The following is a 25,642-nucleotide window of genomic DNA, read 5'->3' as shown; positions in this document are numbered from 1 at the left end:
ACCTGCTTCCACCACACAGATTGTGCTCCAAAATACACAATTTGATTAAAAGAATTCTCATCATCCTCCACCTCTTTTGCTGAACTTCCATCCTGTCATCTGGTTACCAACCAATGGTGAATCATAACTATCAATTGCTCTTCGACTTGGAGGGGATAACTCACATGGTTAGGAAGTTTGCAGGTGACAAAATTGGTGTAGTGGACAGTAAAGATGATCTGAGTATAACAGGTCATTGACCAAATGGGTCAAGGGACTGAGGAGTGACAGATGAGCTAAATTAGACAAATAAAGTGCTGCATTTTGGTTATGCAAAACCAGGGCAGTACTTGTACACTTAAATGGTAAGGTCCTGGGGAGTGTTGCCAAACAAAGATCTTGGGTTGCAGGTGCATAGTTCCTTGAAAGTGGATCACAGACAGACAGGGTAGTGAAGTGGTGTTTGGTATGCTTGCCTTTATTGGTCAGTGCCTTGAGTATAGGAGCTGGGAGGTCATGTCGTGGCTATACAGGACATTGGTGAGGCCACATTTGAATACTGCATTCAATTCTGGTCACCTTTCTATAGGGAGGATGTTGTTAAACCTGAGGGTGCAGAAAGATTAATGAGGATGTTGAGGATTGGAGGGTTTGAGTTCGAGACAAAAGCTGAACAGGCTGGGGCTTCTTTGCTTCCCCACCAAGAGCATAGGAGGCACATGGGTGTCTTCATAGGTGTTTAAGATCATGAGGGGTCTGGATGGAATGAATAGCCAAGGTCTTTTTCCCCCAGTGTATGGGTGTTCAAAACTAGCGGGCATAGGCTTAGGGAGAGAGGAAAGAGATTTAAAAAAAAAAAATGGTCCTGGGGGTAGCTTTTTAAACACAGGGTTGTGTATGGAACAAGCTGCCAGAGGAAGAGGAGGAGACTGGTACAATCACAACATTTAAAAAGGCATGTGGATGGGTATATGCATAGGAAGGGTTTAGAGGAATATGGCCAAAGGGACTAGATAACTGGTCAGCATGGACAAGTTGGACTGAGAGGTCTGTTTCTGTGCTGTACAACTGACTAAACAATTTGTTCTTGCTGAAATTAGAGTCAATTTAGGTTACAAGGCCATAAGACCATATAAAATAAGAATGGGGTAAACCATTTGGCCTCATCCTGCTCCATTCAATAAGTTCATGGCTGATCTGCCAGTCCTCATATGTACTTTCTTGCATTTCCCATAACCCATGATGCCCCAATTTGATCAAGAATCTAGATATACCCAAGGACTCGAACTCCTTGCCAGAGCTGTGGGGCAAAGACACTCAACCCTCAAGAAATTGCTCATCTGTCTTAAATTGGTACCCCTTTATTCTGAGGCAATGCCCTCTGGTCTTAGGCTTCATAAGGGGAACATTCTCTCAGCATTCAACCTGGTCAAGCCCCTTATGAATCCTATGTTTCATTGATATCACCTCTCACTCTTCTAAACCCTGGTGTGTAGAGTCCCACCTATTGAGACTTTGTTATGTGAGGCATCTGGCCTTTGTACTCTGAACAATGTTCCCTCTCTACTCGTCCTCCCCAGTGACTGGAAGTTCAAAAGCTCGTCTCAAAACTTGAAGCCCTAGGATATAGACTGCAGCTCAAGACAGAGGTTCTACAAAACAGTTGTTAAAAATTGATCATCCTACTTTGATCACTAATTGGAGGCAATGATGCCAGACACACATGTTCATCTGCCAATATTTATTCTATACATTAGTCACTTCCACAGCAATAAATATACATTCAATTGCAAACAAATGTCTGTAACATTTGAGTGTAACCATTTAAAGTTCCGTTGCTAACAACTCCCTTCCTGGTCTCAGTCTCAAAGGGGAGGGGGCTGAAGGCCAGACAGCAGGGGGGAAAAAACAAAATCATAAAGTGCATCAGATCATAAAAATGCTCAACAGGGTTAAGTAATAAACTCCAGTGCTGGCATGTGTCAAACCTAAAAAAGGGTCCAGCTGTAGACAGGCACGCCGGTCATCATTCTACATGCACCAGCTGTAATCTTGTCCGTCAGGTGTGGTACTGACCAAAGCTTCCTGTAGGACTAAACAGAAACAAGTCAATGTAACACTGTAACAATGTCCTTGTGCACCCTCTCCAAAACAGAGAGATGGCCAACTTCCTCTGGTATAAAAAGGTCAGCATACAAAGCATGGCTGAAGCCTTATCTTGAAAGCATACAAAGAGCCATGTTCTAACAGCATTGGATATCATACAATTCAACCGAGGTCCAGGCAGATCATTTAGAAACCAAAATCAATGGCTTTGAAAAACAAATTAATCAGAATCCCTTGTGGCAGAGCAGGCCATTCCATTGAGTCACACAGACTCTGAAGAGCATCCCACCCAGACCCACACCCTATCCTAACCCTGTAGCCTTGCATCTCATATGGCCAATCCACCCAGCCTGCACGTTCCTGGACACTATGGGCAGTTTAGCATGGCTAATCCACCCTAACCAGCACATCTTTGGACGGACAGACAGAGATAATCACCAGAGGGTGGAATTGAACCTGGGTCCCTGGCTCTGAGGCAGTGTTAACCATGGAGCCACTTGGCCATCCCAAATATTTGCAGGAAGGAAAACTACTAAACAACAAGAAACAGGAAATACCCATCTTCTGTTAGTCTCAGAGTCAGAGTTATACAGCATAGAAACAGACTCTAGCATGGCCTATCCACCTGGCATGGTGAGGCAGTAGTGCTAGCCACTGTTAAAGGAAAAAAACTGCAGATGCTGGAATCCAAGGTATTACCCGTCAGTTGACAACTCTTCCTCCAGATGCTGCCTGGCTTGCTGCGTTCTTCCAGCCTGTTTGTCTACCAGTGCTAACTACTGAGCCACCTTGCCACCTCAAACCTTCCTCTTCATGTACCCATCCAGATGCCTATTAAATGTTGTAATTGTACCCACCTCTATCAGCTCATTCCATACACACCACTCACCTGCATGAACAAGTTGCTCCTCAGGTCCCTTTTAAATCTTGCCCTCTGTCACCTTAAAACTATGCCCTCTAGTTTTGGACTCCCCCTCCCCTGGGGCAAAGACTTTGGCTATTCACTCTTTCCATGCCCCTCACTATGTTATAAACCTCTAAAAGGCCACCCCTCAGCCTGATGCAGGAGAGAAAAGGAGCCCGGCCTATTTAGTCAGCTTCTACCTATAGCTCAAACCCTCAACATGGCAACAGCTTTGTAAATCTTTTCTGAACCCTTTCACTTACAACCTTACAGAGAGAGAAAGTCAGTGATGATGCAGCTGAAGACAGTTGGACTTAGGATATTAACCAATCTGATGGCAGTGGGTTATGGTTGATATTTGCTAGAGTCTGTTTCTATGCTGTATAACTCTGACTCAGACTGACAGAAGATGGGTATTTCCTGTTTCTTGTTCTTTAAGTAGGGGTAGTAGTTTTTCTTCCTGCAAATATTTGGCTGTTGTGGTAGTGATAGCTTTCTACCTGAGCCAGAAGGCATGGGCTCATTTACCATGCGCAGTGTCATAACACCTGATCATGTTGACTAAAAATAAGTATCAACCCTGAGGATTTCCTGCAGCCGGTCATTGGACTGAGACTTCCTTGGTGCTAGGGTGACTCCAACTAGTGGAGAGTTTTGGTTCCTCCTCCTGGCCACCCACCCAAATTCCCAAGGATTCCAGTTTTGCTCAGACTTCTTGGTGCCACAGTAGTCAAACACTGCATTGGATGTCAAGTGCAGGCACCCTCACCTCACGAGTTTAGCTCAGTAAGCAGGTTATTAAGTAAGTACACCTTGTAAGTGTTGGCAAGAACTCCTTCCATTACAATGATGATAGGGTGGACATAATGGAGCATTAAATGGCTGTGTTGGACTTGACCTTCTGTCCACAAACAGCAGGACATGAAATATAGAATGGCATCAGTAGAGAAAGGGGTTTCACTACAAGTGAAGACTGTAGAGAAGAGGCCACACCTGTTGAGAGATAAAGTTGACGCAAATTTATCATATGGAAGCATTTGATAGTCTAGGCATAAAGTAGTGGTGTTGGAAAAACCTCAGTCATAAATAAGTCACTAATAAGTGCAATGAACAATTCAAGACAAATTTAAAATCAGTGATTAAAACAAGTGTTAAGGAAGTTAGATGCATTTACAGGAATAAGTAAAATGAAGGATTGAAGGACATATTCATGCAGGAAACCTCTTACCTAATTTCGTACAGCTATGTGAAGCAGAAACCAAAGAACAGACTACTTTGAGTTTATACTACAAAGTACTGCAAATGACCAGCAAGCTATTTAGTGAAACAAATAGCTTGCTAATTAAAGGCAGCTTGAAACTGCAGTTTCAATGCAACTACGGATGGACAATCAATCAATGTTGCCTTGTCAACAATGTCCACATTGAAAAATGAATCCCTTTCAAAGAAGCTTGGAGACCTGCTGACATTTATTGTTAGAGACCAGTCCACGTTGCATGGGTCCATGTCACATATGGATGGTAGAGACCTGAATACATCATGCTCATTGCTGGAGTCTAAAGTCAAAATGGACTAGGAATTCAAACATTTGACCTTTTGACAATTGCCAACTGAACATAACTGTCAATCGCTGAAATATTCCATACAAACTGAAGTGTGGTGTGGGGATGGGAAGAGAGAGATCACTTATTGCATATTGTTACAAGTCTGCTAGTGTGCACTGGAATGGCTAATCTAAAACTTGAATTCCCACTTAAGATCTTTCCTTTCACACAGGATTCCAGATCTACTTCAGAATCCTACAGTGCCAAGACAATGCTGAAGTGATGACATGTTATCACAAGAGTCACCCCTCTTCCAAAAGCTACCCAAAACAGCAACATTCAGCACAGAAACAAATGCTCAACCATCAACTCAGTCCACGAATGCTACTTGAATCTCATGAAACTGTATGGGGACCAAAAAAAAATTACTGAAATGCCACTGTCAAGCAAACGTGTTCAGAGTGCTACATTGGATGCAGACAATAAGCTGGCTTTTTTATTTTAGCCATTATGCACCTGCTCTTCAGAATTCACTCCTGAAATCATCCCCTTCCCCGCCTGCAAAAGCATGTTGAAAAAGCTATTCAATTGAAACCACAAATTTAGGTTCTTATTTCTCTTCTTCCCCCTTTAAATCATGGCTGTTGCATCCTTTGTACTTTGTAAAGCACAGAAGTGGTTCCCCACAAGAATGCTGGAAAATTCACATTCTTGGTACTGATCTTACAATTAGTTTTTGCAGTAGTCATCTCTGTTCCCAGTGACATTTTCTGGAAAAATGACACAGCAGGATCGTTGTCCTACAAATAGGATAAGAAACTTCCAAAAGCTTTCAAAGGTAAAGTAAAATGTAAAAAAATCTAAAAAGTCAGTAACCTAAAAACAAACAGTATTAGGGGATCAAAGTCTAACATCACCATCCCTTTAAAAAAAGTGAATACATGAAGTCTTTACAAGGCAAATGTTAGAAAAGTGTGATAGTCAAGGGAGAAGACAGGCATGTGTAGTTGGAGATTGGATGACAAGCAGTTGATAAAAGGAAAACCCAGCTGTAGTCAATGAGGGGAGCTTTAGCTAACACGGATTAACAGTTAGTGGATTAGGGTAGTCTTATTGCAGGATTCATAACCAGAGATAAACAGAATTGCAGAATGTGGGATATGTTTCAGATTTCCAGCAAGTGCTGGAGAAATTCAGGAGGTCTGGCAGCATCTTTAGAGAAAGAGAAGCAGAGTTAACTAAGAGTCAATACAGCATGGAGCTAGAGGTCAGGCAGCAGGAGAGTTGACATTTCAGGCTGGAAGAAGGGTCCAGGCCCAAAACATCAACTCTCCTGCTCCTTGATCTGCTGTGTTCCTCCAGCTCCACACTATATAGACTCTGAACCTGGCATCTGCACTTCTTGCTATCTCCTTAACTAAGAGTCCAACAACCCTTCCCTAGAAGTCTGTTCTGACAACAGTCACTAGACTCAATGTTAACTTTGCTTTGCTCTATGGATGCTACCAGACCTGCTGAGTTTCTCCAGCACTTTCTGGTTGTCTTTTAGTTATCCAGAGACTCGGGTAATGCTCTGGAACTGGGTTCCAATCCCACTGTGGCAGATGGTGGAATTGGTTTTATTTAAAAAAAAACAATTGAAGTCTAACAATGACAATGAAACCATTACCAAAAGTTCACTTATGTCCTTCAGGGCAGGGAATCTACCATCCTTACTTAGCCTGGCCTATATGCCCCCAGAATTGACTCCTAACTACCCTCTGAAGTGGCCAAGGCAGAAGATTTTTAAAGTGGCTTGATACAACAAACCCAAAAAAATCCTACACTGCCTGCCTCAAAACAGCTGTTAACATGCCTATTGACCCTGAAAAGTCCTCTTTACTAAGATCTGGGGCTAGTGCCAAAGCTGGAGCACCACCTCAGCAGGCAAGCAATAGCAGGATATGTGCTATAAAAGGTCCAATTCCATGAGCATGTCCCAGACAACACCATTCCTGGTTATGTCCTGGCCCATCAGAAGGACAGATCCAGCAGAGGTGGCAGTACATTACTGTACACTGTCAGGAAGGAATTGTCAACATTGCCCCTAGACTTTGAAATCTCATGTCCAAGTTTGCCTGGCCAAGGGAGCATCCACATAGTACCATCTAACCTGATAGACGATACCCTCTATCATTTTGAATGGGATAGATTTCAAACAAAAATCAACCAACTTGACTGGGCATCAGCAGTAACAGATCTATACTCCAATCGAGTATCCCCCCAGTCTACCATTACCATCAAGCTCAAAGAGTGATCAAATCTGGTTCAAAGAAGAGTGCAGAGGGCATGCAAAGAACCACACTAGGTATACTAAAAAAAAGTGTGGTGTCACTATACAGATTTGCTGTTTATACTGTTTGGCACACAAGCAAAGAGAGTGAAGGCCTACGTGAGCAAGTTAAAGCTCAGCAGTCACATCCAGCCACGAAACAGCTCCCTGGAGGTGGTGTCTCCTCAAACGTCCCCATCCTCAAGGAAGAAAGTCCAATACATCAATGTAAAAGACTAAAGTGAAGTAAGTGTCAATATTAAATCAGCCTCCTACAGAGGTTTCCAGCATCACAGATGCCAATCTTCAGCCAATTCCATTCACACTACAGGATATCAAGAAACAGCTGAAGATACTGGATAATACTGAAAGTTTGTGCTCCAGAACGTGCTGCTCCCCAGGTTAAGCTATTCTAGTACAGCTACAATACTGGCGTTTATAATTGTCCAGGTACGTCCTGTATATGCAGATCAAGTCCAGCCCAAGCAATTATTGTTTTAGGTTAGACTTGTGGGCATTCATAAAGGTGATAGAAGAGGCCATCAACTGTGCTTGGCAATACGAGGTTCACCGACACCTAGTTGGAGTTCTGCCTGACTTTGTTATAACCTTGGTTCAAACGTCGACAAAAAAAGCTGAACAGAACTCACCAGGACATAAAGGTTGCATTTGACTATGGCAACAAAGGACCAGATCAAAAATAGGGTTGTGACAATCAGGAGGAAAACTCTATTGTTTAGACTCAAAACATAAAAGACAGTTTTTTTTGGCAACAGTCATGAGCCCCAACTTGGAAGGATGTTACTGGGACTGGAGTTGCCAGGACAGGCTGGATATGCCGGGATATTTTTCATTGCAGTCTAGGAGATCAATGGTTACCTTAACATTTTATAAAATCATGAGGAACATAACTAAGATGAATAGCTAAAAGGTCCTTTCCCTAGAGTAGGGGACTTCAAAACCAGAGGGCACAAGTTTAAGCAGAGAAGAGAAAAATTTTGAAACAGGACCCAGAGGCAACTTTTTCCACAGAGTGTAGTTTGTATGTGGAATGAACTGCCAGAGGAAGTGGTAGACGCAGATGCTGTTACAACATTTAAGACATTTGGACAGGTACACAAATAGGAAAGTGGAGGGAAATGGGCCAAATGCAGGCAAAGGGGACTAGTTTGGTTTAGGGAATTTGGTCAGCATAGATGAGTTGTACCAAAGGGTCTGTTTGACTGTGACATCTCTGCAAGAGTGCTCAATAGGAGTGTCTTGGGCTCAAATATCTTCAGCTGTTTCAAATGGCAGGAAAGCCACAAGTCAAAAATGGCTATGTTTACTGATGGCTGTACAATGTTCAGCACCATTTGTGACTCCTCAGATACTGAAACAGTCCATACCCAAATGGAGCAAGACATGGACATATCTAGTCTTGGATCGGCAAGCTAGTTTGATTGCCATAAAGAGGCAGGCAACCACCATCTCCAAGAGAATCTGATCATAACCACTTTACATTCAATGGCATCACCACTGCTGAATCCCACCAATTTCCTGGGGGTTAATATTGACCAGCCATTCAAATACTAACTACAAATGGTGAGGAATTTGAGAAATTAACTCACCTCTCGACTCCCAAAGGTCTGTCCACTATTTACCAGGTTTAGGTCAGAACGTGACGGAATGCTCCCTCCTTGCCTGGATGAGAAGCTTGACACCATCCATGCAAAACAGAACACTTGCGCACCACGTTCACTCTCCCACCATCGAAGCCCAGTGTATATCATAAGACACACTGCAGAAAATCACCAATACTCCTTAAATCAATAGTTTCCAAACCCATGACCTCTATCATCTAGAAGGACATGGGCAGCAGATACATGGGAACATCACACCCTGCAAGCTCTCCTCAGACTCCCACTAATCCAAGAAAATATCCAGGTATACTTTTTCAATGTTGCAGGATCAAAATCCTGGAACTCCATCCCTAACAGCACTGTCTCTCCCTACCCCAAGGACTGCAGTGGATCAAGGCAGCAGTTCATCTTCACAAAGGCAACTAAGGATGGACATTAAATGCTGGCCCAGCAATCAAAGCCTACCTTCTTCCATCTCAAAAACCCATTAGACCCCTGTACTAAACCAAGCTCAGTGGGGCCATACCTTCTATTCCATGGTCTATCAGTACAGATGGAGACAGTATCAACAGATCTTGGGGCCAATCGCCATCCAACAAGACAGTGTTTTCTGGGGAGGAGGATGAGGAATCCGAATCAAGGTCCAAGTAGCACCGGTAGCGATTGCAGAGGGTGCAGTAGGGTGGTGTTCCACTGGGCCCCTGTGGGTAAGGTACTGTTTCTTTCTGCAGGTAGCTTCTGATTGCACCGCTGTGGTGAGCTGGGCGGTCTCTGTGCCATATATAGTGGCAAGGGATAGTAGCAATCACCTTGATTGAAAAACAAAAGGCAGTAAAGTCACAGCAAGTAAACAAAATGATGGACAGCACACAAAAACTCAATGCCAGAAAGTGAAGCGAGCAATAATTCAAATTTTGCTTAACTGCAGTGGTCCCTCCTTTCCACCCTCTGCCTTGGACATTGAGTCTTGCAGCTCAGTCAAGCAAGTGCAGACCCACTTCCCAACAAGCGTACTGCAGTGGGCTGCAACTCGAAGCCCTTAGTTCAAAACTGAAGAGAATCCCTGAAACGCAGCAGCACAGAATCTTTTATAGACTGCTTACCAGGCAGCCAGGCCTTCAGTGTATAGTTTCATTAAATCCTTAGAATGGAAGCAGGCCATTCAGCCCATCAAGTCCACACCAACCCCCCAAAGAGAATCCACCCAGACCCACTCCATAACCCACACTTGCATTTCCCAAGGTTATCCCACCCAGCCTGCACATCCCTGGTCACAATGGCAATTCAGCATGGCCATCTAAGCTGCACAGCTTCGGACTGCAGGAGGAAACCAGAACACCAGGGAGGAATCCCATGCAGACACAGGGAGAATGGAGTTTGCACAGAGACCCAAGGCTGGAATCAAACCCAGGTTCCTGGTGCTGAGAGGTAGCAGTGTTAACCACTAAGCTACCTGGCTCAGCTTAACAGAAAATGTCAGCTTGCAGACCAGGCTAGCCCACAAATTGGGTAGCAGTAAATACTGAGCCGAGACCAGAACCCCGCAGGAACTGTTGAGAATAACATTCATGGCTTCAAAGTAACTCACTCACCCAGAGCTAAAAATATGCCCAAAACCAACTGTATCAATCCACTTACATTTTTCCAACTAGCAATCGTAGCTATTTATGACAACCTGGATTAGGCAATAGTTTGAAAGAAAAATCAGGAGCTAAAAACAAGGAGGCAGCAAGGAAGAATTCTCCCCCTTCCTCAGTTACAGTCTTAAGGAAGTTATTTTCCACACCAGACAGCAGAAGCAGCGGGTCACTGAATTTTTGTAAGGCAGAGGTAGAGTTATTTTCTATATCAACTGGTCTCAGATGTCATATGTCCAGAGCAGGCAGGAGTTGAACCCAGGTCTCCTGGCTTAGATGTACAGACACTACCACTTCTGCTTTGACGTAATTTTTGGCAGAGTATAAGATTCCTGGCTAACAAGGGAGTCAGCATTTTTAGGGGATAGGCAGGGACATGGAGTTGAGGCTCCAATTGGATCAGCTATGATCATATTGAATGGCAGAGAAGACTGGAGAGGCCCACACTTCATCCAAATTCAACAGGATCAAGCAGATACCAGCAAGATGCGCAGAAAAGCAGTAATGTTACCCTGAAGTTACATCAAGTCCAGCATATCACCTCCTCACAGCATCGCCTGCTGACAGCCGCCTTGTAATTCATCTGAGCCCACAGGTCCAGCCGTAATTTGAGGAAATTCGGCACAAGCTTCCTCCAGTTGTCACCCAATGCCCACGGAAATATCTCATACTTGTACTGTTCTTCATCCTCCTCCATGTCATTTGCCAGGTACCTGCAAGACCAAAAAAAGTGATTATAAAGACCTGCCACCAGTTAACCCCATAAAGAATTCAGATTGCTTGAAAATAAATCAATTCAGATGTTATTAGTCTCAGAATTATATTGGAGGGAGCCATTTTGCCTATTCCACAAAACAGCGATCTAGGGCAGGAACTGGGACCTCCCAGAGTCATGCAAATTTTGTTTTGCTGTTTTCCTATAGAGTTTGCATGATTCTCTTCCTCCTGTCCCCCAACTGAAAAGACTGATTTCAATGCTCAGGTTAACTGCAATAACAAAATCCACGCCTTTTCACATCGATGGTCGCAAATGGCAATTTTGGGTAAACTGGAGACAACTTAGTGCCTCTTTCCCCCATCTCCACTTTAAAGATTGGCTGCTGAGCCAATCAACACTTGGAGCCAACCCTGGTGTACAGGCATAGGGGAGCAGGAGAATCTATTATGACGATACCACGGCTTTAGTAGTCTATCTAACCCAGTTTTCCATTAACTCAAGGAACTATGCACCTGCACCCCTAGGTCTCTGTTCAGCAACACTCCCCAGGGCCCTACCATTAACTGTACATGTCCTGTTCTGCTTTGCCTTACCAAAATGCAACATCCCATTTATCTAAATTAAGCTCCATTTGCCACTCCTTGGCCCATTGGCCCAATGGATCAAGGTGCTGTTGTACTCAGATGGCTGAATAAAGATATTGAGACTCTGGTCAAGAATAAGGAGACATATGTTAAGCATAGACAAATGGGATCATAGGAAATATCTTGAATAATAACAAGGTGTAGGAGCATTCTTGAGGGGAAAATCAGGACAGCAAATAAGAGATGCAAGATAAGGTCCTGTCAAGGCTAAAGGACAATCCAAAAGAGATTCTACAAGTACATTAAGAACAGGGTGGCTCAGTGGTTAGCACTGCTGCCTCAGGACCAGGAACCTGGGTTTGATTCCACCCTCGGGCCACTGTTGAGTTTGCACACTCTCCACACCTGTTTTTTTTCATTGGGTGCTCCGGTTTCCTCCCACAGTCCAAAGATATGACGTTAGATGGATTGGTCATGCTAAACTGCCCAGTGTTCTAGGATGTGTAGGTTAGGTGGGCTAGCCATGGGAAATACAGGGATAGGGTAGGTGGATAAGCTTGCACGAGATGCTATTCAGAAGGTTGGTGTGGACTTGGGCCAAATTGCCTGTTTCCACCAGTAGGGATTCTAGCAAATTCTAAGCAAAAGATCAACTAGGGACAGAATTGGGCCCCTTAAAGATCAACGAGGTCATTACATATGGAACCACAGGCACTGGGAGAGAGGTACCAAGGTATTTCACATCAGTTTGTGGAGAAAGACCTGGAAGCTAGTGAACTCAGGGAAATAAATATTGTTATCTTGAAAACAGTCTACAATTACAAGAGGTGGTGTTGGACGTTTCAGAAAAGAAAACGGTGGATGAATCTCTAGGATCTGATCAAGTGTATCCTGGGACATTGTGGGAAGCTAGGGAAGAAACTGCAAGGCCCCCAGCAGAGATATTTGTATCATGAATAACCATTGGTGAGGTGCGGAAGGACTGGAGGGTGGTTAATGTTGTGCCTTATTTACAAAAGGCTGCAAGGCAAAGCCTGGGAACTATAGACCAGTGAGTTGGACATCAGTGGTGATTAAGTTGTTGGAGGAGATTGAAAATAGGATTTCTATGCATTTGGAGAGGCAAGGACCGATTAGGGATAATAATCAGCTTTGTGCATCAGAAATCATCTCACTAGATAGATTTTTTTTGAGAAAGTTATGAAAAAGACAGGAGGGCAGAGTGGTAGACATTGTCTACATTGACTTTAATAAAGCCTTTGTCAAGGTTTCACGTAGTAGACTAATTAGTAAAGTTAGGTCACATGGGCTTCAGGGAGACCTTGCCAATTGGATACAAAATTGGCTTGACAGCAAGAGGCAGACTGTAGTGGGAAGGGTTGTTTTTCAGACTGAAGGCCTGTGACCAATGGTATCCTGCAGGTATTGGTGCTGGGTCAACTGTTAGTCATTTAGACAAATGAATTGGGATGAGAATTTATGAAGCATAATTACTAAGTTTGTGGATGACACCAAAATTGGTGGTATAGTGGACAGTGCAGAAGGTTATCGAAGTTGGAAATCACACGATAGCTTATAGTCCAACAGGTTTATTTGAAATCAATCTTTCAGAGCACTTCTTGGTTGTCAAATGGGCTGTCACACCTCCACAAAGTTATCTACGATTACAAAGAGATCTTGATCAATTGGGTCAATGGGCTGAGGAGTGGCAGATGGACTTTAATTTGGACAAATGAGAGGTGTTGCATTTTGGTAAAACAAATAAGGGCAGGACTTCTACAATTAATGTTAAGGCCTGGGTAGTGTTGCTGAACAGAGTTTCAGGGTACAGGTACACAGATCATTGAAAGTTCCATCACAGGTAGATAGTGGTTAAGGAGTTTAGCACATTTGCTTTCACTGCGCAGATCTTTCAGTAGAGAGTTGGGGTATCATGTTGAGGTTGTACAGGACGTTGGCAAGGCCTCTTTGTCCCCAATTCTGGGGACTCTGCCATAGGCAGCATATTATTAAAATTGGAAGGGTTCAGGAAAGATTTACCAGGACTAGATGGTTTGTTATAGGAGAGGCTGGGACTTCACCTACACCCTCCCCCTACACGCCAAAAAGGTCGAGGGGCGACATGAGAGATTTATAAAATCATAAGGGGCATTTACGAAGTGAATAGCAAAGGCCTTTTGATGAGGGTAGGGAGTTCAAAACTGGGGGCATATTTTTAAGGTGAGAGGAGAAACATTTAAAAAAGGTGAGGGGCAACTTTTCATACAGAGGGTGGTTTGTATGTGGAATCAGCTGACAGGAAGTGATAGATGCATGTACGGTTAGAGATTTGAAAGACATCAGGATAGGTACAATGATAGCAAAGGTTTAGAAGGATACAGCCAAACACAGGCAAGCTGACTAGTCAAGTTTTGGAAACTTGATTAGCATGGACTAGTTGGACTGAAGAGTCTGTTTCTGTGCTGTATGACTATAAAAGCAAGACTTGGAGTCACAACTGTCTTGCAGGTGCAAACCAAAGGTAAAAATAGATTTTGACCATTGGACTAGACAACAAGCAAACAACCCAATCCTACAAGACACTGATTGCCACAATTAAGACATGAGTACTTACAGTGCCAAGAAGAAGTTCATTCTGGAGTACTGACTTGTGTGAAGCTCTGCACGTTTGAAGTAAGTCAGGACCATGGCCAATAAATACTGAAAGAGAATTGGGAGTTCAGATACAATAAGTGAATGAGACTTACTGGAATCAAACATGTATTGCAGAATCTTAGATTAGCCAACTTAGTTCTGCAGCTGGGACACTACAAATAACCTTGGTGTGATCCCACTCCTGTGTAGTGTACTGTCTCACAAGACTCAAGGAGTGAAAACAGAACAAGTCAGGTTTGTAAGCCTCCCACGATAGAAAAAGTCCATTAACAACACTCTTGGAACCTGCTCCTAAACCAAGGATAGGGTCAGTGTAGTGTTGTGAAACTAAACTGGTAAACACCAGTATGTTGCAGGTGGACTTTGTGCCCCCATTTCACAGAATGCTTTGAATCGCTATTTTAAGATATAAAGTTGAAAGGCCAAGAGAAAATCTGGAACGTAAACTCAGCTCACCACCCAATTAGTCAAGGCACTGTGCAACATTCTGATATCAGTCAGGTCATTAAGAAACATTCACTGACTCAATTGTATAGTCAGTGCCTTGTAATAAGAGAGGGATAGCTGCACATATTACTGAACAGTTGCTAGAATGTGGAATGACTGGTTTAGGTTGAGGATGCTGCCAGTAGACAGGCAAATTGCATAGCAGGAGCAAATTACTGCAGATGCTGGAATCTTAATAGAAAAGAACGCAAAAAATGCTGGAGCTCACAGGTCAGGCAGCATTCATGGACAGAGAGCAAGCCAATATTGCAAGTCAGTTCTGAAGAGTCATCTAGATGCAAAATGTTACCTTGTTCTCTCTATGGATGCTGCCTGACTGCCAGCATTTTTTTTTTTCTTTTTAAAAACTGACTGTACAGGCAGATGCCAAAGTCGTCACTAAATAGTGACTGAAGGCCAAGGATACATGGTTAGACGAGGATCAGAATGACAGCCGGTCTGTCAAAGCAAGTGACTATCTGCACAGTGATACCAACAGGCTGTTGTCACTCCTAAGACCACACTAAAATGGCATCACTTCCCACAACACCTGTAGCTCTGAAGTGCCAGCACATTGGATATTCAAATACTCTAGAATATAGATTGCTGAAAATTTAAAATCAAAGCCTTGGGACTTAATTCAGGCAGATAAAAAAAAAGTGTGAGAACTCATTAAACCATGGAATTGAAACTTAATATTTCTGAACCAAACACACCGCGTGAGACTTTTTTTTGGTGGGGGGGGGTGTTGCGGAGCAGGGCAGGGTGGGATGCTGACCATCCGATACTGCTCAGATGCCTGCAGGGTACACAAAATCCTCAAATGTGGAAGCAGGCCATTGGGCCCATGAAGTCCACACCAAAAACTTCTGAACAGCATCCCACCCAGACCAAACCCCATATCCTATCCACGTAACCCTGCATTTCCCATGGCTACTAGAGTAGCATGCACATCCTTGGACACTGAGCAATTCAGCATAGCCGAACCATCTAACCTGCACATCTTTGGGCTGTGGGAGGAAACCCACACAATGTGCAAACTCTGCAGACAGTTGCCCCAGGGTGTAATAGTTTTAGTTTCAGGACTGCCTGAACGTTTGAACTGCTCACTTTCAAGCCCAGCATACCAGCAGCATGCACAATTGCCACTCCCCAGTACCTTATCTGCAATTCGGCAGCAACTGTCCATCCAGAGGAAATCCTGAATCACCTCATCATCTGCAAGAAACAAAATTCAGACCAAACATAGCAAGCTACCGAGTACAGATACATAGCAAAACATTGGACAGTTTATGTTCTAGTTTCATAGTGAATACAGCAGGGTCCTCACAGCAAGTTGCATACAGTCAGTCATTTAAAAAAGGTCACTGCTGGACTTAAGGCAGCAAAAAAAACAAAAAAGAGACCAAACATGACTGCCCTTGAACTTTTGTAGGCTATTCCCATCACCATTTTTAATCAAACCTCACTGAGATGGGTAAGGGGTGCCAATGGTTTTCTTCAGTAGAAAAATTGAAGAGGGGGTCGTCCTTTGAAGTTTAGCTCTACATTTAGCAGAACTACCCATAGACACACTTTTGCCCCCTTGAGGGCAATAATAACCATTAAGAAACACTCATGTGGAGCCAAGTTGAACATGCATTTTTGCCCACACTTTATCCCCACCCAACATTTAACTGGAGGTTTCAAAGGTAAGGTTTAGCTCTAATCTCCCACTTCTAACCAGCCCTCACCCTCCCTCAGTATTTCAAGGCAGTATTTGAATGCAGCACTAAGGTGCCCTCTGGTGGTTTGGAGTTGTAGCAGACTCAGGACTACAAACTCTTGCTCATGACCGCAGGAGTCCAAAAGGGAGCATCCTCACCCAGCCACCTGAAATCATTCCAGTCATGTGGAATTCTCCACCACAGAGAGCAGAGTCTTTTAATGTATACAAATATTGGAGTGGATACATTTGCAAACAAACAGTCAGGGACTCCAGGGAACAGGAAAAGTGGAAAGAGACTAATATCAGACCAGCTCATGATCTTGGTCAATAAAGAAAGCAGACCCAAGGTGATAACTCCTGCTCAAATATTTTCATATAAAATACATATTAGCATTTTAATCAGTACATCTCAAACTGTGTGAACCATACTGGAGTACATTATAATGTTACAACACCTACATTTGCAACATACGCAAACTTGACAATCCATACACAAGATTCGACAGTCGCCAGATAAGTGACCAGTTTCCTTCCAGGTGAAGAATAAACATAGTCAGAACAACAGGAACATTCGAGTTTCTCTGGACTGTGCAGTGGGACCTACATCACACTGCATCCCAATATCACCACTATATCTTCTTTAATTACATAGCATGGAGCACCAGTGAACAAGGAAGCAAGGCCATCATTATGTTGATGAAATGGGCACAGGCAATAGATGCCCACTTAGAGAGATCTCCAACATCTTCAGTGAAACCAAACCCTCAAACAAAGTTTTAGAAAAAATGTCAAATCCATGAAAAGAAATGAAAGTAGGATGCAGGGGTGAGGGGGAAACAATTTCTAAATTTCAAAGATAGATTGATGGTCCACAATGTTTGAAGTGAGTTAATATAAAAATGACAGAACACAAGACTCTGTTATCTGGGAAATAAACCAGCTTTTCTGGATTTCTCTATTCTTTCAGAATCAAATGAAGATCATGGTTTTCAAAGCAGTTAGGTATTTTGTCTAACAAAGGTCTTATTCACAATGGAACAAAGGAGGGTTCAGAACAGAGACAGAATCACCAAATAGATCTTTTAGAAATGCAATGATCTGGGGCAGGACAGATTTGTGAAGAATTAGGTGGACATATTACCCTTTCACGAGTTCAACATTGATGATCAGGAGCAGATGCATTTGCAGCCACCAGAAGTACTGCTCCGAGTAGCAGCAAGACTCAGTTGACCTCAAAAGGTGGAGATTTTTAATCCTGACTTGGCATTTTAACAAGTCTAGACTACTACCAATGCATTACAGGGAGAGTAGAGTGCAGTCATCCTTCGGAATAGGGTTAAATCTGGCAATCACCTTGGTCAAACAGGTAAGAACAGAACAACTAGGAGTGGGTCTTCAGCCCCTTGAGGCTGCTTTGTTTTTTTTAGTAAAGCTCTGGCTGATCAGATTGTGGCCTCAATTCAACTTTCCAACATGACCACCTTTCCCTGCCCATGAATCCTTGATCAAAAGACTGCCTAATTCAGTCTAGGATACATCCAAAGATCCAGCTCCCACTGCTCACCTGAAGATAATTCTACAAGCCAATGACCCCAATAAAGATTGGGGCTCTGGTCAAGAATAAGGAGTCATATTAAGTGTTGACAACTGGATCAAGTAAATTGCTCGAATACAAGTAGTGTAGGGGCATTCTGGAGGAAAATCAAGGGGACAAAAAGGGGATGAGATAGCCTTGGCATACAAAGATTAAGGAGAATCCAGAGATTCCACAAGTACATTTACAGCAAGAGAGCAACTATGGAGAGAATAGGGCCCCTTAGAGATCAATGAGCTTGTCCATGTGTAGAATCACAGGAGATGGGAGAGATATTGAACAAATATTTCACATCAGTTTTTACTGTGGAGAAAGATATAGAAGCTAGGAAACTTAGGGATGTGAATATTGATGTCTTGAAAATAATTTACATTACAAGGCAGGGGGCTAATGCTGGAGGTCTTAAAAAGTAAAGGTGAATAAATCTCCAGAACCTGATCAAGCGTATCCCTGGTCACTCTAGGAAGTTAAAGAAATTACGAGGTCCCAATCAGATATCCATTTCATCTACAGCTGCAGGTGAGGGTGGTTTGTGTGGAATAGACTGTCAGAAGTAGTGGCAGATGCAGGTACAGTTACAGTTACATATTTAAGACATTTGGATAGGTGGTTAGTGAATGTTTAGAGGGATATGAGCCAAATACTGGCAAGTGTGACTAGATTAGTTTGGAAAACTTGGTCAATGTGGTCAAGTTGGACTAAACGGTCCATTTCTTTGCTGAATGACGAGACTCTAAGTGATTCCTCCAACATCTCCATCCTGAATGGGACACCGTTTATACTCAAACTGTACCCAAGTTTTGAATTTTAACCTCTCAGGTTTTCACTCCTTCAGTGACCTTTCCCTTCCCATCCCCAATTATAGAACTGTTAAAGTTTGTGCACTTGAAATTTGGAGTTCTGGTATGCCCTGTTTGCTTCACTCCACTATTGGTCTTCAGCTTCTGAGCTGCCGTAATGGACTTCCCTCCATCTGTCTTAAAAAGGGTATCTTTTTTAAAAAGGGCTAATCTCCCATAGTGTCCAAAGTATATCCTCAAGCATCTTTATCATATTTTGCTTAAGAACACCACAATGAAGTGCCTCAGGGCATATTGTAGAAAAAACAAGTGTGAGTTGCTCGATGCTGATCAATGTTAATCCTTCAGAAATCAATGATTCAAAACAGGACTTCAACTCATTGCTGCTCAAGGATAGTCGCTGAAAAGAATGGCAGCTAGTGAACTATGTGACTGCAGTTCTAAAATTAACTGCTCTTGCTGAATGTTTATTTTGTGCAGTTCACGGAGCAACTTTATCCCATCAGTACTGTACCATACTGAACTAGCAGCTGTTCTCAGGGTTATTTCAACATGCCACAGAATCACAGGCAGCAAGAAAAGTATTTTCATTCTTAATCATACCATATCTACATGACTGCATGCATCCCACCAGAATAAGTTAGAAGATTGATGCAATATTGGAGAGAAAATTGCTTTCATTCAAAACACTATACAAGTCAAGATATCTTCAAGGTTCTGTGGCTGTCATTTCTAACTTTTTCCACTCCCCTAATGTGAATGTAGTATGCATTACCCATTCCTAATTGCTCTGAGAAGGTAACAGTAGACTGCTCCTTGGATTGTTGTAGTTCATTTGGTCTTGGTGAGAAATGGCTGACGCCTGTATATTTTCACCCTTGCACAGTCAACACTCCTAGTTTAGCCTCCTCTTCTTTACTACTATGTCCAGGTCAAGTGGTTTTAAATTCTCATCAATTTTTGGGTGACACTCACTTCTGTCTCAGAAGCTGTGGGTACAAGTTCCAGTCCAGAGTCTCAGCAGAAGAAAATTTGTCTCAAACACCAGGGCAGCACTGAGAGGTGATATTAAATAGTATTTTGGCAGGTGCCTCAGTGCTAGGGAGGCAGGTTCAATCCCACCTTCTGCAAACTCTGCCAGACTGTTGCCATTTGCCCCATGTCTGTGTGGGTTTCCCCAGATGTCTAAAGATGAGAAAGTTAGGTGAATTAGCCATGGGGAAATGTGGAGTTAGGTCTGGGTGGGATACTGTTTGGAGGGTCAGTGTGGACTTGATGTGCCAAGTGGCCTGCTTCTACACTGTAGGAAGTCTATGTTCTATGAGGTCCTAAAACTAATATTTAGAGCAGGCAGGGTGTTCTCCCTAGTTTCCTGGGCAGAACATGTATCCCCTAGCATCATCATGGGAGGAGACACCTGGTCACTATTTAGTCAGCACGGTGGCTCAGAGGTTAGCACTGGTGTCTCAGTGCCAGGGACCCAGGTTCAATTCCGGCCTTAGTGACTGGTTGCGTAGAGTTTACATGTTCTCCCAGAGTCTGTGTGGGGTTTCCTCTGGGTGGCCCAGTTTCCTCCCACAGTTCAAAGATATGCAGGTTATGTGGATTGGCCATGTAAAGTGGAGTCATAGGGATAGGGTATGAGGTTGGGTCTAGGGGGGATACACTGAGGGTTGGTGTGGACTCCCAAGGGGTGAATGGCCTGCTTCCACACTATAGGAATTCTAAGGATTATCGGATTGTGGTTTTGTAGAACCTCATTGTGCAGTATGTCCTACATTACAACAAAGGCAATACCTTTTGCCTAGAAAGCACTCGGATGTCCCAGGGTTAAGGAGTCATTGTGGGACAACGTAAACCTTTATTAAAAGCTAGCTCAAATTCTAAGCTGAAATATTAGACAGAACCCCTTTAACACCCAACTAACTGGGAAAGTTAATTAGTTCTCTATTGCAATATTCTGGCAGGTTTCCATATTCCCTATTCAAATACTGAATGACCAGCTCCAATCTCCACTTAGTTCACTTCAATATGATGTCTATCCATTTGACAGTTACATGTCCATTATAGCTGTGGAGTATGAAAGGTGAAATATAAAACATTAGAACATGCTCAATCTAGACGAATAAAATTAAGTCACAGACATACCGAGGAGTTTAAGAAAGGCTTCCAACTCCTGGTGCTGTATGACAAACGGAACCTCCTTGGAGACCTTTGACATCTTGCTGGATTCCCCTTCACCCCTCTCGTGTAGCCTAGGCTTCCGAACAACCAAATCCCTGCTCTGATGTGACAATTTTGAAACCCCTGGCTTCACCTGAACGGTGACCGAAGAGGGATTCTGAGCGCGGGTCTGGTTGTGCCTCATGATGGTAAGTGAGGGCAATTAGGGGTGGTCTGCAATATAAAAAAAAGAGGAATAAGATCACAGACCAATTAGCAGGTCCAAGGAAATCTCCACATTTCTTCTTGTACAGAAAAATACATGCATGACAGTCATTGCTCAATTCTCCAGCAAGTCAGACTTAACATTTTTAAATTTTGTCTTGGAAATTATTCTAAGACTGGTTCAACTTCTGCACAAATAATAGTTCAGAGGTCAAATTCAATGCTTTCCTGTCACCTCACTAGTAAGGATTTGCCAGCTCAGGGGCTGTTCCAACCAACTTTAACCCAGTAGTGCAAGAAGGAGCTAAGAACTATTAAGTCAACTATTGATAGAATCCTAGACTAGCACATTATTTTGAAGATGGACTACTGCATTCAATTCTTGTCTCCTTGCTATAGGAAAGATGTTGTTGAACTTGAAAGAGTGCAAACAAGATTTGCAAGGATGTTGCTAGGCTTGGAGGGTTTGAGCTTTGACGAGAGGCTGAATAGGCTGGGGCTTTTCACACCCCCACCCCAAACCCCAGGCTGAGAGGTGATCTTTTGGGGTTTATAACATCATGAGGGGCATGGATAGGGTAAATAGACAAGGTCTTTTTTCCCCAGGGTAGGGAATCCATAGGTGGAGGGCAAGGTTTAAGGAGAGAGGGGGAAGACTTGAAAGAGACCTGAGGGGCAACTCCCCGACCCCCCGCCGCCCACCCCCCGCCCCCACCCCCACCACACAGAGGGTGGTGCATGTATGGAATGAGCTGCCAGAGGAAGTGGTGGACACTGACACAATTAAAATATTTAAAAGGCATCTGGATGGGGACATGAATAGGAAGAGTTTAGAGGGCCAAATGAGACTAGATTAATGCAGGGTTTCTGGTTGGCATGGATGAGTTGGACCAAGGGTCTGTTTTTGTCCTGTACAACTGTTATTTGTAGATTTACACCAGAAAAGAATTTGGCTTCAGCAGCAAGTGAATGGTAAACATGAATTTTTGTTGGCAAAATCAGTTAATATTGGTATCAATTGATTCCTATGAGACTATATACATTATCATTCACATCATTCTAAGGTCAGGTCTACAGCATTAAGCCACGTTGTACAGTTTCCATAGTAGAAAAAAGTGAAGGTATTAACTAGTCTAGTTTTTCATCCTGCAACAGCTGCAGCCAAATGCATCACAAATGGAATAAGAGCAACACAATTTCAGTTCTAAAAAGGAATCACATTCAATTTGAAACTTTAATTCTGTTTCTCTTCAATTACTGCAAGACCTAGCCAAGTCCCTCCAGCACCTGCTGTTCCTATAGCAACGTCATTTCACATTTACTGAAGAAATTCTTCCCTTAACTTTTTAGTAGGGTTTTGTGGCTCTACTGAATTCTACACCACCTAAACACCACTAGCCAGCAAGACCCCAGATTCAACAACACGTCTGTCATTAGAGATGACAGTGAGAAGACAGTTGGACACTCTCTACAGTGGGGCACAGGATGGAAAAAACATTTTCATTGTGTAAGGAAGGGCACACCCAGAGGCATGGTATAGCATAGTGACACTCACTACCAGCTCACACTTACACTGAATGAGCAACATGCCTGAAGGATACCACTTATGGAAGAACTTCCAAAAAAAAAAGCAACATCTCAAGGCCAATAGACAAGATTAGTACCCCATGACGATCTGCAGGGCAAATAAACACAGCTTTCTAAAGCCAGTTTGGAACAGGCAACTTTCTACAGTTACAGCACATTCTTAAGAACACCAGATCAAACCAGTAACCCGAAAAACCATTTCCCTCCGTCTGATATCTTAACGTGTGCATCAGGCTGATCTCAATGCATTAAGGCAAAACAAAATTAATTGAAGGATAAAGCTCATTTTTCCTTTATACAAATGCTTAGTAAAAGGATACTCAAACTAAGATGCAGAACAGTTACATCACACAGAGAAACCTTTCAGCCCATCATGTTTGCACCAGCTCTTCAAATGAAGATCTTAGAGAGACAAAAGAAAGACTGCCCAATTTTAAAGAAAACATGCCTGTTTAGAGTATATTCCAAGCCCCTGAGGCAGCTGACATCATCCACCTCAGGGTGCCATTTGGGAGGGAGGAGACAGAACTAAGACAACACGATAGTCTAACCATCACAAATCCCACTCTTATGCTTACTGTGGGCACCTTCTTTTGCACTCACTCCTTTCTCTACGTATCAAAGAGTAGGAGGCCACTCAGCCTCTCAAGTCTGCTCAACCATTCAGCAAGCTCAATGATCCCAATTGTGGCCTCCTTTCCGCACTGAAACACACCAGTGCATTTTAGCCCCCAGTTAATCAAAAATCTACTTCTGACTTAAAAGTAGAGAAAGGCTTTACTTTCATTCAAACTCTTTTCCTCAAAAGGTAATGACTCACCCCTGTAAGGAAGAGTCTCATGACCAAAGCAGCCCACTCGATTGGCACTACATCCACGATGCTCAGTAGCAGCAGTGTGTACCGTCTACAAGATGCACTACAGAAATTCACCAAAGATCCTCAGACTGCACCTGCCAAACCTACGACCACTTCCATCTAGAATGGGAGCAGATATATGGGAACACCACCACCCCCCAAGTTCCTCACCATCCTAACTTGGAAATATATCACCATTCCTTCACTGTCACTGGGTGAAAATCCTCCCTAATAGCATTGTGGGTCAACACAGCTGGAGGACTGCAGCGGCTCAAGAAGGCAGCTCACCACCACCTTCGAGGGCAACTAGGGATGGGCAAGAAATGCTGGCCCAGCTAGCAAAACCCACATCCCACAAGTGAATAAAAAACCTAAATAAGTGATGTTGCATGCTAAAAAAAGACTCAACTTCTGAGATAGCAACAACTGCAGATGCTGGAGTCAGAGATAACAAAGTGTGGAGATGGAGGAACACAGCAAGCCAGGCAGAGGAACACAAAAGCTGAAATTTCAGGTCATGACTCATCTTCCTCCAGCTCCACACTTTGTTAACCCCAACTTCTAGATGCTTTTGGCCACCCTCTTTGAGGTGGACGTCATTGTCAAAACTAGCATTGGTGGCCCCATCTGCAATTGCCATCAGGCTGAGTGGCTTGGGTTTCAGGAGGTAGCCCCATTATTGTAAGTCTGGAGACTCTTGTAAGCAAGGACAGCAGATAAATTTGCTATTTCAGAAGGCACTGAAACAGATGTATCTTTACAGTCATGTATAAAAAGACTTGCCACAACTACTGGGATTACCCAGGGACAGGGAAGAAACAAGAAAAAAAAACTTGTGAATGACACATTTTGGTCCAACACATCATGAATACCTCAAAATTTCAAACCAGAAAACATATTTCCAAGTACTACATATTTAAGAAAACTGCTCATCTTTCCCCTTTTAGGTAGCATTCAATTCACATTGAAAATCCACCAGCTTTCTTAAAACTATTTATTCACATGATACAGACATCACTGTCTCAGCCAGCATTTGAGTCAATGGTAGTGAGCTACTTTCTTGGACTACTGCAAGCTGCTATGGTGGAATTTAAACTTCACATTGCAACATTAGCCTGAGGTCCTCAGATTACTAGTTCTTGTAGGCATTTCAGAGGGATCACAATCTTCCCTTCCCACTCAACAACTATAAGCCCTGCCTCTCATTCACTCCACCAGCCCCCTAACATCCTAGGCCTCCCACTCCATTTATCCTACCTTCCATCCCACATAACCCATGCTTCCCCCTCAGCTCTTAACATCATCCTTCACTCTCCCTGCATCTCACTCTCCTCCATGTCTTGAAGGATGCTCCTATTGACCAGGGAATTCAAAACCAGGGGGCCACAGTCTAAGGATATAGGGCAAGTCATTTAAAACCAAGATGAGGAGAAACATCTTCACCCAGGCAGTGGCAAACCAATGACATTCTCTGCCAGAAGCAGTGATTAAGGCCAAAACAATGAATTTTTTTTTTTTTTTAAGAAAGAGAGAGTTATAGTGCTTAAAAGAAAAAGGATCAAAGGATTGAAGAACAGGGCACTGAGTCAAACAACCAGGCACAATCACATGGAATGGAGGAGCAAGCTAACAAGAGAAAACAGCTCAATCCTAGCATTAACAGATTGTCCTACTTATCCCCATCCAGCCCCACATCTTGCTCACTCAATACCTCAATGTCCTACCTCAAAACCTTCCCTTCCCAGCACACCCCACTAACATACCCGGCCTGCTTCTTCAACCTACCTCTTCCTTCCCCACTTTCTACTTGATCCCTTCAGCCAGATGTCTTGTTTTAGGCCCACCCTCACTCTCCGACCTACCACCCCATACCCAGCCTTCATGTGACAATAAAATCAGTCCTCCTCAGCTTTCCAGCGTCCAACCCCAATCTCATCACTTGCTCACCGACACCCCACCCCAACACATTTGATCCTTTCTCTGCCTCAGCACAACATCTGATGCCCATTTCCCACCACCATATTGCCATCATTCTCCTCTCACCTGGACTGAAGCACGTGCCACACCTACCAGCTCCCGGCACGCCAAGCGGCTTTTCATAGGTTGCCGCCGCGCTGAGGTCAGCGCGTCGCCACCAATGATCGCCCACCAACCTGATGGCCA

At 43.4% G+C, this 25,642-nt stretch overlaps 1 protein-coding gene across 2 annotated transcripts; it reads right to left on the bottom strand.

Moving 5' to 3' along the window:
- Positions 1-1,705: 1,705 nt before the first annotated feature.
- LOC109918487 (speedy protein 1-A-like) lies at positions 1,706-25,641 on the bottom strand. 2 transcript variants are annotated; one of them, XM_048619772.1, is made up of 8 exons: positions 25,523-25,641; positions 20,797-21,045; positions 15,706-15,764; positions 14,020-14,105; positions 10,645-10,816; positions 8,993-9,275; positions 8,455-8,624; positions 1,706-2,072 (listed from the first exon to the last, which is right to left on the bottom strand). In XM_048619772.1, the coding sequence occupies exons 2-8, from the start codon at positions 21,014-21,016 to the stop codon at positions 1,968-1,970; spliced, it is 1,095 nt and encodes a 364-aa protein (XP_048475729.1). In that variant the 5' UTR covers positions 21,017-21,045; positions 25,523-25,641; the 3' UTR covers positions 1,706-1,967. The 2 variants fall into 2 exon arrangements, with proteins under 2 accessions (XP_048475729.1, XP_020374012.1); XM_020518423.2 differs by lacking the exon at positions 8,455-8,624.
- Between the last annotated feature and the right edge of the window lies 1 nt (position 25,642).

The sequence above is a fragment of the Rhincodon typus genome, chromosome 43, assembly GCF_021869965.1.
Source record: "Rhincodon typus isolate 14 chromosome 43, sRhiTyp1.1, whole genome shotgun sequence".
Taxonomy (NCBI): domain Eukaryota; kingdom Metazoa; phylum Chordata; class Chondrichthyes; order Orectolobiformes; family Rhincodontidae; genus Rhincodon; species Rhincodon typus.
This window is presented reverse-complemented; position numbering and strand designations above follow the sequence as displayed.

What these genes read in the sequence shown, in the direction of transcription:
- LOC109918487 (XM_048619772.1), bottom strand. Translation starts at nt 21,016, where the DNA reads ATGAGGCACAACCAGACCCGCGCTCAGAATCCCTCTTCGGTCACCGTT. An exon ending in ATGAACTTCTTCTTGGCACT is followed by an intron (nt 10,817 to 14,019) that starts GTAAGTACTCAT and finishes TTGGTCTTGCAG; the next exon opens with GTACCTGGCAAATGACATGG. An exon ending in AGACCTTTGGGAGTCGAGAG is followed by an intron (nt 2,073 to 8,454) that starts GTGAGTTAATTT and finishes GTTTCTGTTTAG; the next exon opens with TCCTACAGGAAGCTTTGGTC.